At 33.2% G+C, this 12,680-nt stretch overlaps 1 protein-coding gene and 1 pseudogene across 10 annotated transcripts in view; both read right to left on the bottom strand.

Moving 5' to 3' along the window:
- WDPCP (WD repeat containing planar cell polarity effector) overlaps window positions 1-12,680 on the bottom strand; it is a 291,597-nt gene that overhangs the window by 197,935 nt on the left and 80,982 nt on the right. For 9 of the 10 annotated variants that reach the window (XM_023524239.1, XM_023524235.1, XM_023524234.1 and 6 more), the window contains 3 exons: window positions 12,610-12,654; window positions 10,861-10,931; window positions 10,544-10,603 (listed from right to left, as the gene is read on the bottom strand). In XM_023524239.1, coding sequence (XP_023380007.1) covers window positions 10,544-10,603; window positions 10,861-10,931; window positions 12,610-12,654 — 176 coding nt within the window. The remainder of the gene's footprint in view (window positions 1-10,543; window positions 10,604-10,860; window positions 10,932-12,609; window positions 12,655-12,680) is intronic. The other variant, XM_023524238.1, reaches the window with a different exon arrangement.
- LOC111732402 lies at window positions 2,044-2,162 on the bottom strand (annotated as a pseudogene).

Below are 12,680 nucleotides of genomic sequence, written 5' to 3'. Positions count from 1 at the left end.
TTTAACCTTCATCTTAAAAATAGTGTGATGCTATAATTTAAAAATTCAATTCACTGATTTAATTTTTGGAGAAGATACTATACTTATGAAGTTCCAAAAGAAAACAACAACAAATCATACAAAGGTATACAATTAAGTCTTGCTCCTATTCCTGTATCTCTCCACCTGTGTTCCTCTACCCCTGCCCTTGTTAATCAGTTTCCAGCTTCCTATCTATTCTTCAGAGTTGTAGAAAGGTTTTACAGGGTGAAGGATAGACTGATAGGAAAAAAAAAAAAAATGGAAGCAGGTAGAACAGTTAGGAAGTGCTGAAGTAGTCTAAAAAAAAGAGAAGTGAGGTGGCTCTGACTAAAGTTATAAGCAAAGGGATGGAGAGTGTGTGGCAGATGTGATAAAGACTTAATAGATAAAATTTAAAAGCATCAGAGATTAGTTGGATGTGTGTGTGGGTGTGGGTGGGGGGGAAATGGTGTTGGATAAAGAAGAGGATAATTTCAAGGATAAAAAGGTGGCCTCTAGGTTTCTGGTTTCTGTAAGTGAATTTCCATTCACTGAGATTGAAATGGTGGAGGAGAAACAGGTAGGGGCTCTGGGTCCCATTTAAAAGATACTGTGTGTTTGAAATATTTTGGAGGTGCCCACAGGGAGATATAAGTAGGCAGCTGGACCTATGGATTTGGAGCATAGGTGAGAGGTCAGAGCTCTAGAGAGAAGCCACTGAAGCTATCAATATAAATTTGATAATCCAGCAGTTTAGAGTGAAGAGGAGAGGTCTTAGAATTGGGCCTTGAGGAATTCCAACATTTTTAAGGACAGAGGAAAGGAACATGGGCCTGAACAGGAGACAGAGAAGAATGTCAGAGAGGTAGAAAAAAAAATACTGGAAGAGCACAGTGTTATGGGAACTAACAGAAAAAGTATGTCAAGAACAATGGAGTGTCAAGAACAATGTTAAGTCTTCCTATATAATTAAGATATTCCTTTAAAAAAAACTATCAGATTCAGTATGGAGTGGGTTTTTGTTTTTATGTTTTGGGGGATTTTTTTGCAACTTTAGTGAAAGTTTCTCAGTGTAATAATCAAGAGAAAAGCAGTATTGAAGTTGATTGAAGTTGCTGAGTGAATATAGTAAGGAAATAGAGGCTACAAATAGAGACAATTTTTTTGAGAAATTTGATTTTGAAGGAAAGAGATTAAGACATGGCGGTACCTGGTGGTACCTGAGATGAATAGGAATCGTGCTTTTTGTTTAAATAAAAAAAGAGTTGAGTTTATTTAAAAGTTGATTGTGAATCTCAAGAGATCCCAAATAGCCAAAACAATTTTGAAAAAGAACAAAGTTAGAGGACTCAACACTTCCTGATTTCAAAATATATTATAAAGCCACAGTAATCAAAACAGTGCACTACTGGCATAAAGAAAGACCTATAAACCAATGGATCAGAGTAGAGAGCCCAGAAATAAAGCCTCACAACTATGGTCAAAGGATCTTCAACAAGAGAACCAAGACCATTCAATGGGGAAAGGACAGTCTCTTCAACAAATGATGCTGAGAAAACTGAATATCCACATGTAAAAGAATGAAAATGGAACCTTATCTCACACTATGCCCAAAAACAACTCAAAATGGATTAAAGACCTACACTTAGACTGAAATGTATAAAACTCCAAGAAACCATAGAGGAAAAGTCTCATGGTATTGGATTTGACAATGATTTCTTGGATATGATACCAAAAGCATAGACAACAAAAACAGAAAAATGGGACTCCAGAACTTTAAAACTCTTGTGCATCAAAAGATACAACAGGGTGAAAAGGTATCCTACAGAATGAGAGAAAATATTTGCAAATCACATATCTGACAAGGGGTTAATAGCCAAAATAAAATTTTTTAAATTTAAAAAAAAAATTTTTTTTAGGTGAGGCAACTCTTGGTTGACCTCGCAGATTGCAAGGACCTTGTAAGCTTACAATCCCTTATTTATTTATTTATTTATTCATTCATTCATTCATTCATTCATTCATTCATTCATTTATTTTTTACGCCTACAGCACCTGATCTTCCTAGGTGGTCTCCCATCCAAGTACTAACCAGGCCCGACCCTGCTTAGCTTCCAAGATCAGACAGGATTGGGCTTGTTCAAGGTGGCATGGCCACAGACAATGCCAAAATAAAATTTTTAAAACTCCTATAACTCAACAACAAAACGTCAAATACCCCAATTAAAAAATGGGTGGACTTGAATAAACATTTCTCCAAAGATGATATACATATGGCTAACAAGCCTGTGAAAAGATGCTCAACATCACTATTCAATAGCAAAATGAAAACGAAAACCACGAGATATCACCTTACACCCATTAGGATAGTTACTATAAAAAAAAAACAAAAACAAAAACTAACCCATGTTGTTGAGGATGTGGAAAAATTCAAACTCTTCTGCACTGTTAGTGGGACCATAAAATAGTACAACTGCTATGGAGAATATGTTGTTTAAAAGATTAAAAATAGAACTACCATCTAATTCAGCAATCCCACTGGATATATAGCCAAAAGAATTGAAAGCAAGGTCTCAAAGAGATATATGCATACCCATGTTCATAGCAGCATTATTCATAATCTCCAAAAGAAAGAAGCAACCCAAATGTCCATTAATGGATGGATAAACAAAATGGGTGTGTGTGTGTGTGTATAATGAAATTTAATTACTCTTTAAAAAAAAAAAAAAGAAAATCCTGTCATATGCTACAACATGGATGAACCATGAGGACACTGTACTGAATGAAATAAGCCAGTCACAGAAGGAAAAATACTGCATGATTCTACTTATATGAGGTATCTACAATAGTCAAACTCATAGAAGCAGAGAGTAGAATGGTGGTTGCCAGAGGCTGGGGGGAGGGGTAAAGGGGAGCTGTTGTTTAAGAGGTATAGAGTTTTAGTTTTGCAATATAAAAAAGTTCTGGAGAGCTCTTTACCAACAGTAAGAATATACTTAACACTACTGAGCTGTACACTTAAAAATGTTTAAGATGATAAATTTTATATTGTGTTTTTATAACAAAAATTCTTTAATTAAAAAAATGTTGCTTGATTGGAAAGATCCAGTTGAGAAAGGTTAAACTTACTTATTTAAAAAGCCATTATTAATGACAGAAATTGTTTTAAGCATCTAATATATATTAACTTACTTAATTCTTATAATAAACCTATGAGTAAGCTATTTTTATCTTCATTTTACAGTTAAATAAATTCTGGCACAAATGGGTGAAGGAACTTCTCCAAAGTCACACAGCTAGTAAAGGCAAGATTTGATACCAAGAAGAATGGAGCAATTTGCACTTTCCACCACTATGCTGCACGTAAAAGAAGTGACAATCATGTGGGGTCCTGACAAGGCCAGAGGCAATGGGATCCAAAGTTTAGACCAGAGGTTACCAAACTTTCTCAGTTCATGGCACCCTTCGTGCTTCAGTAGTTTTTATGGTGCCCCTAATCCAAAAGAAATACCAGCAGTTCCATTTAATAAACAACTTAATAAGTATTTCTGTCCCAACAACTTAGTAGCCATTTGAAAACATAATACACAGAGATAGAAAGAAAAAAGATTTTTAATTCCTAAACCACAATTACTTACTAATAGGATACATGCGCTAATAGAAGTTGAACACTACACAACTTGTTGAAACTTGGAATCAGACTGAACTCCTTTGTTCCTATTCTATGTTCATCGTTGTGTGGTACTTGTTTTATCATAGCGAGCCATGAAAAGCCAGCTTCATAAATCTATGGCACCGTGAAAGGAATGTAATGCAGTCTGGTGTTGAAACACTACACTAACTTGGAGCTACATGTTTGTGTAGTGTCCAACAGAAGTCTTGTGTTTTCCTTGAAATTTTCAAATATCCTGCAGGACTCTTGTAAATTTGCTGCAGTCCCCAAGGGTGCCTCAGTGCACAATTTGAGAACTGTGGGTCTAGGTGGAAGATTTGGCCTCTACTATGGCAGAAGGATGGACACACATATAGGGAGATTTACATGCTTGGCATGCAACTCTATTCTAGTTGCTCAGAAATTTCTTCTATATCCCAAATTTGATCTACCAGCAAATCTTATGGCTCAAAACTCAAAATATATTCAGAATATGGCTACTTCTCGCCACTTAACCACTCCCATTCATCCAGTCAAAGCCACCATTATGACTCACCTGAACTATGGAAACAGCTGTCTGATCTCCCCGATTTGATCTTTGTTCTCTTCAATCTGTTCCCATCACAATAGCCAAAATGATCCAATTAAAAGTAAGTCAGATCAAGTTCCTCCTCTGTCCAAAGCCCTTTGAGGGTCTTCCATCTCACTTAGAGTTAAAAGCAAGTCCTTTCAAATAACTGGAAGGCCCTACATAACTAGTGTCTCATTTCCTCTCTGATCTCAATTCCTACTACTCTTCTTGCTCATTCTACTCCAGTCATATTGATTCTCTGTTCTTCAAACATGCCAGGTATACTCCCATCTCAGGGCCATTGTACCTGCTATTTCCTCTACTTGGAACTCTCTTCTCCAGAAAGCTTCCATGGCTTGCTCCTTCACATCTTCATGACATGATAGTTCAGTAAGGCCTTTCCCGATTACCAAATATCAGGCCTATCCTGCCCCACTGTTCCCCACACATACTTCCTACCTTCCTTGCTTTACTCTAACAGTTTTCATTTTCTTACACACTTTAAATTTTACTTATCTTTCCTTGACTATCTCCCCTATTAGAAGGTAAGCTACAAGAGAACATGGATATTGGTTGTTTTTGTCTGTTTTATTCACTAGTATCCTCAGCACTAAGAATACTATTTTGCATACTGTAGGCATTAAATCTATATATGCCTTGAGTGAAAGAATGGTCAAAAGTGGGCCATGCCCCTTCAGGCATATCTCAAATACAGACTAGAAGAAGATAAAGAGCAGAAGCTGAAAAGGCACATCCCACTTGAGTATGGCCTCTTTCACAAGCTTTCTTCTAACACGTACCAGTGACCTCTGCTTACTTTGGCCAGAACTGCTTCATATGGCCACCTCCAGCTTCAAGCATAACAGGAAAGCTGAATACCTTAAATTTGTCATATTGTCACTCTGAACACCAAGGTCTGTTCATAAAGAAAAATGGATATTGCTCAAGCAACTACCAATGTCTTCTATATATGTTATCTCTTGATTTAGTCATTATTTACTGATTTCCTATTATGACTCAAGATTTAATTTTTAATCATTTATTATCTCTCATTAATAATTATTATTGATAACAACAGCAATAATAATTATTATTAATTCTCCTATATCAATCCAGATATCAATTCCTTTTCTTCCCTCCCTCTAACATCCCCTACCCCAATTTAGACTAGTTGTTCTCTAGGCCTAGGGCACAGTTATCATTCTAAGATTTCACCTCTTTCCTATGTAAGAGCCTCTGTGTTTCCTGGATCTTAAGAACCTTGTTTTTTTGGTTTACTCTGTTGCTTTAGGGCACTGCATCTTCTAACAACTTCCTGAGAAACGTGCATGGCAGGTAAATTTTGTTGAGAGCAGACAAGTCTGAAATTGTCCTTGTTTGAATGACAGTTTAGAATTCTACTATAGAATTCTAAGCTAAAAATCACTTCTCTTCAGAATTTTGAAGACATCATTCCACTGTCTTCTAACTCCTTGTGTTTCTGTTGAGAAGTCTGACGTAAGTCTGATTCCCATTCCTTTGAGTGTATCTTGTTGTTTTTCTTTTTTACTCTGAAAGCTATCTGGATATTCTCTTTATCTTTGATTTTCTAAAATTCACAAAATATGCCTTGATATTGGTTTTTGGGGGGGTTTTTTTTTGTTTTGTTTTGTTTTTTTTGATTATTTGGTCCTGTCAAATTGTAAACAAGCATCCTCTAGCTCTAGGAAATTTTCTTCTATTATTTTTTTGTTTCTTCCCTTCTTTTTTCTAAGTTAGATATTGGATCTTCTGGCCTGATGCTCTAATTTTCTTATCTTCTATCACCAATTGTTTACTACTATGTCTTTTTTTTTGCATTCTATTCTTCATTATGGGGATATTTCAACTTTATCTTTCAATTCTATTAATTTTTCTATTTATACTGTCAACTTGTAATTCCCAAGAGCTCCTTTCCTTTTCCATGATTACTCCTTTTTAAAAAATAGCATTCCTTTTTGTTTCAAAAATGCAACAGCTCTTCTTATTTCTCTGTAGGCATTAATTTTAATTCCTTGAGTTTAAATTATTTATTGCACTGTCCCTGATTCTTTTTCTTTTCTGTGTTTTAGCTTCAGACTCATAGATCTCAGGTTTACAGATGGAGAAGTTCCTCAAAAGAATCATCTCTGGCTCACTGGTTATATTTAAAAGTGAGTCTCTGAAAAATTGACTGGCAGCTGAGTGTGTTAACTTGGGCTTCACTATAAGGAGATTGTTTGGCACATCTACCTTTTCAAAGAGAAATACCAAATATATCAGTATCTATAGGCTGTGCTCTGGAATAATCTATTTTTTCAGAGAAGTATCCTCTAAACAAGTTACACAGAAACCTAAGCCTCGCTATTGGAGCAGGAAAGGAGCTGGGGAAGATCTCACCATTCCAGACAGACTCTCACTTTAATCCCCTTATTTTCAGTCTAGCCACCTCACTTCTACTCTGTATTTGTGCTTATCATCTTCAAGTTCAGAAATTCTCTACTTCGATTTTTCCAGAAAACATTTATCCCATATCATTTGTTCTTTATACAAACTGCTTCTGGTTTTCATGTTTTATCCTACATCCCACTGCCAAACTAATCCCTCTACATTCTTACTATCTTTCTACGCAGTGTCATACGACCTAGCACTCATTAATTTCCTAATGACTTCCTGTGTCTATTTTTCCTCACCAGATTATGCTGGGACTCAGCCCACACCTTACACTTCCTTAGTGCTTCCCACAGTGGTGACAGTCAATAATAATATGTGATCGGTTTTGTATAAATAATATACTATTACTAATAGTTGTATCTTAAAACCACAGTCTGTCAATTATTATTTCATGAAGAAATCAAATTGATTTTCACACAATTTGATGAAAGGAAGGCTCAAATAATGATACTATTCATTCTACATTACAAGGAGTGGTGACAAAATGAGTTTCATAATGTCGCAATTTATCTGTGATAGGCTGAGAAAATAATTTGTATTTTAACATAGCCTGTCAAGTAATTCATTACAAGAATTAAAAAAAGAAACTATCTTTTCTTGATATTTTAAGATTGTACCTAGAAATGTGAAATTGTCATAAAAAGAAATCATGGTACAGTTGACTATATTATATACTTTTACAGTTAAATATACATATGTGATTCAAATAATTTAATCTAAAATCAGTATATATGAAGTTACATCTATCTTAATGATAATATTGCTTTTAACTAATTATACAATGATCTGCAAATATAAATGTGACTTAATGCACAATAATTTAAGAAATTTAAAAATTCTATCATAATGGTATACAATTTAATAGTGTATTAATGTTGAAACTTTTATTCCCTAAAAAGTTTGTAAAAAAAAGTTTGTAAAGTCAAAGCAGGAAATTATTAAACACTTTCTCATAATGAAATCATTTTATGAGACCAAAAACAATGAGAAGTATATTTGATAGCTAGTAAAACTAAAACTCTAAATTACATTTCGCACTTTTAATTTTTCAGACTAGAAGTAGTCTGAAAAATCAACTTCAAAAGACAATTTTTATACAGAACATATGTATAGGTAAGTCCTTGATTTATAAACTGTCCTGAATTTAAAAGTGGAGAGAATTATTTTTTAAATTTATAGGTTATTGGATCAACAACATGTGAACTAAGCTCTGATAATGAGGACAACCTATAAAACCTCATTAATTCAACAGGAAAAAGAAAACAAGCTTGGATTGCATCCTCTGAAATCCTTTATGTTGCTGTACTTGCCTTGCTAATTTCTAAACAATTAGACTTTTTGGAGAAATAAGAATCTCTTAAGAAGAAGACAACCAAGATAAATTCCATAAATCCTAAATTTGCCATGGTGGGAAGGGGTGGGAGATGAGAATAAAGGATTTACATTAGCTGAGGAGAGGCCATAGTCAAAAACTGAGAGTTCAACTATGTTAGCTCCATGATACTGAGGAACTTTTTACACTCCTTTCCTAAGAGTTACAGAACATTATCTTTTGGTCAACTTCTATCATTTTAGGGCTAAAATATGGGGGAAATTACTAAAAGAAATTTAGGTACGTATTATCTTTGGAACCACAACACTGGGTGACTCACAAAAGAGGGACCCTCAGGGAGCTGGTGGAAGTGGTTTACTTATTTTGCAACTAAGAACAGGTTAAAGGGATCCTTCTAAACATTTAGTTTGAACAACAAATTATTAATTTAATTAATGATAATAGGAATATCTTAGAAAATAGACATACACATATTTTTAGAAGACCTAGCTAACAGTCCTGTTTAGGAACTGAAGAAGTGAATGAATAATGTTAAAAAGACTTTCAAAGGCCCTAAAGATGTGGGAACTAACCCAAACCTGTGTGCACGATAGAGGTCAAGTTATCTTGTTAAAATGTGTCACATCAAGAAAGTAAATATATCGATCACATCAAGGTAGTAAAAGATCTATTTTAAGAATATCTTATTGATCATAGAAATAAAACGCAAAATATGACAGAACATAAAGAATTATAAGTTCCATTGGAAATGTTAAAAGCAGATTCACTGGTACAACAGCCTAAGAAACCAGTACTGTCAGGTCGAAGTAATTTACAAAAGTAATTTTGTATATATTTTACCGTGAAAATTCCTTTTCTGAGTTGAATTTATTCAGTAGTGAGGGATATCCCTCTCCATACTCCCCCACACATACATACACACAAACTTGCTTATTAAAATGCAATAAAGTCTATTTAAAAAGAATTGTCTACTGGGATGCTCCACTGCATATTTTAAGATGCCTGACATGTTCCAACTTACCCTGTGTGGTGGTAAGGGTGGAGGCCGTGAGACACACCTCATACTATAGGTGGTAGGTATGCCTTCCAGTCAAATAATTTTGAGCCTGCTTTTAAGGTGAGTAATGGCATTGAGAAGCACAATTTGAGTTGTACTAAGTTTAAAACTTTCTAGAGTGTATTTTGTATTCAAGTTTTAAAGTCTGATTAAAACTTTTATGAAAACAAATTATGACTTTTTACACAATCCTTTCCTTTTAAATAGTATCCTAAGTAGAATTTAAGAAGTATTATGGTTCTAAAAATGTTAATTCAGTCTTGTAAACAGGCTCTTGAAAGTAATAATTTATGTCAGTTAAGGAGGTAACTACTAAACAGTTACCTTTATGAGTAAAGGTAGACTAGTTTAAACAAAAAATGAGGAAAAACTAGAGTCCACAAAATGATAGCTCATATTCAAGTAGTAGATTAAGATTAGGTTCCTAATTATGACAAATTCGATGTTGTAGATTTATGGAAATAGCAATGAGCCTAAACTTCAAAGAACAGCAGTTAGATTTACAAAGTAAATTACAATGTAAACAAGTAGGAATTTAAACTGATACAAGATATTCAATTCCATAAAACAGTTATAATTATTATTAGTAGTGATGTAACATCAATACATGATATAACATGTATGAGTAGCATATGACTAATGATTCTTTTTATCGAAGGCAAGTTTTTCTAGGCAAATACTATTTTTAAAGCCTATCAGCAAAGCTGAGGCATTTGTCCATTATTCTGTAATCAATGGACACTAATTATGATGATTACGTCCTGAATACTGACTCATTCGATATGTGGGTCTTCGTCTCGGCCCTAATATTGCTGGTACAATAGAACTTTCTGTGGTGGAAATGTTCTGTAGCAATACTGTCCATATGGTGACATGTGGCTACTGAGCACCTAAAATGTGGGTAGTTCAACTGAGGAACTCAATTTTTAATTTTACTTAATTCAATTAGTTTAAGTTTATATTTAAATAGCCACCAGTGACTAGTGGCTACAATATTAAACAGTGCACCTTAGAGAATTCAGAAAGTAAGAGCAAATGTCCTGTTATGTTAGGTCTAACTTTAATCTGCTTGTTGATTTCCATAAGCATGGCATTCACAAATGCTTACTAGAGTAGTATGCCAAAAAAATCTTTTGTCCTGTGGTTTTCTCTTCATTCAAAAGTTGATTAAATCTATGCCAGTAAATATCTAATACAGCATTCAGACAAATCCAAACAAAAAAAAAAATCATCTGTAAAGAAAGATTTTTTTATTAGCATTTATTGTGTGTCAGTACAACTATACTGATTAATGAGGTAGCCTAGTGGCCTGTGTCACTCTGTCTAATATTAGTTCTAAAAGGGCTAGAATTCAAACTACAAAATATCCACTCCCAATAAGTTTCTGTCCATTACCTATCACAACACAAGAATACCAATTACTGCATAGTTTTCAGCTCCATTGGTTAAACACTGCAAATGTACATCAAATCATTTTACCTGACAGACATATTTGTTCTTCCATTTGCTCAGCACACACTGACTGTTTTGCATCAACTCCTGAAGGAAACAGAAAAGTGAGTGTAGTTGGCGATACTCATTGTCGTTATCAGTTAAAGTGCTTCTGATTTGCAAGCAAAAAAAAAAAAAAAAAAATCAGCATGCCACACAAAGATGCAACTGTTTTGGAACTCCTCACTAGACAAAGGCAAAGCTATCATCACCAGGAGAGTTGACCCTTTATGAAAATTAAAGCTGTTGAAAGATGTTTTAAAACAGATTTATTTGTTGCCATTTTTAAACTTTTGGAAAGATACCTCCAACTCCTTGAGAGAGTCTCGAAGTTTTTCTGGGCGTCTGTTTTTGAGTGTCCATGGATAATTTCGTGCTGGCAACAACAACAAAAAAATGTAATAAATACAGTTAGTTAAACATGATTTAAAAAGGAAACTCTGCTTAGTAGTGTGCTTTATGAAGATTAAAATAAAACACCTCCTTAATTGCGAAGTATGCTTCATTTTCATCATCAAATGACAGCCTTTTGAAAGGCTTTGTCATAGGAACAGAATTTTTATCACAAAACAATCTCCCTGGTCATAATTTTATGACAATAACCAACAAGGCTCAGAGAATTCCTGGGAAAGTTTCCTGGGCCTGTGAATCTAGCAGTTAATGGTAAATGATCCACTCTTTACCATAGAAATAACATTTTCATATAAATAATTAAATGTTCAATTCAAAAAAATTTTCCAAATTCTGAAAGTAGCCTTCTCAGACCTAAAACTTCCTAATGAGTAAATGAATATAGTGAGGAAAGAAGTAAAATACAAAAAATACAAAGGAAAATGAATTTTAATGATGAATCAAAACTTTACATATTAAAACTAAGAAAAAACTGAGGGAATCCAAGTTTTAACAATTTAGGCACTAATAATGCTCTTTTTTTATTTAAAATAATTCTCTTTAAAATCTACACCACAATTCAATACTGATAAGCTTTTGTTGTGTTTGAAATACATTTAATTAAAAGATATAATTATTTAGTGGAGTCTCCATGTTAACCGAAGTCAAATTAAAAATAGTTTTGTTAAAAGAATTAACAAAATATTAAATTGATAATGATATCTATTTCATCACAAAAATGAATTCATCTTTGAATTCTCCTAAATAATAATTCCCAATAAGAGTTGTACATGTGTGTGTATATGTTCTGTGTGTATACATATTGTATAGTATATATAGACATTAAAATTTTACGGTAGAATTACTATATATTTATTTTATAGTAGAAATACTATATATTTAATTTCACTTTATAAACAATTTATGTATACAGCATTATGTGAAAATTTTAATATCTATGTTACAGCTACTAACAGTATTTTTAAAAATTAAATATCAGCTTGACCATTTCAAACAATAGGATTTTCAGCTTCACCTATACTCCAGACAAAACTTAAATTATATTTAAGTCATTAAAACCATATTACATTGTAGCAATATTACATATAAACATTTATATATTTTAGAACAGAAAAGACTAGAGACAATAAAGTGCTAATATTGATCATTACAGATCTTATTTTCTTAAAAAGTGTAAAATAATTTAGGCATAGTACAAATAATGGTATCAGAATTTAAGCATGATGTACTTATTTTAAACATATTAAATAATATAAATATGGTTCCTTAAGAAAGTTTACATTTACATAAGTATATAAAAACTGGATAGAGATTTCAATGGACTAAATTAGAAATGCCTAACAAATATAATTCTTACTCATATGTTTATAAACCTAAACAATGGGAATTCATAATTATAATTTGGAAGGACTAACATTTCCTATTTGTGCAAAAGCTTAAAATATTTTTTAAAACTGAATCTTCAGTTTTATTAATTTTATTAATTTCAGTGATATTAAAATCTCCGTTTTATAATAATTCCAAATATATATATGTGTGTGTGTATGTGTGTGTATATATGTATGTATGTATGTATGTATGTGTGTATATATATGTGTGTGTGTGTGTGTGTGTGTGTGCGCGTGTATATAAAGTGAGCTTACATTCTGCCAGCTTCTGCTTTTCTTCTAAGTTACCATGTTCTGTCGCTGATATTGTGGTACAGGAGAGTTGG

The sequence above is a fragment of the Pteropus vampyrus genome, unplaced genomic scaffold, assembly GCF_000151845.1.
Source record: "Pteropus vampyrus isolate Shadow unplaced genomic scaffold, Pvam_2.0 Scaffold453, whole genome shotgun sequence".
NCBI lineage: Eukaryota > Metazoa > Chordata > Mammalia > Chiroptera > Pteropodidae > Pteropus > Pteropus vampyrus.
The sequence above is the reverse complement of the archived record's forward strand: the minus strand, read 5'-3'. Positions and strand labels throughout refer to the sequence as shown.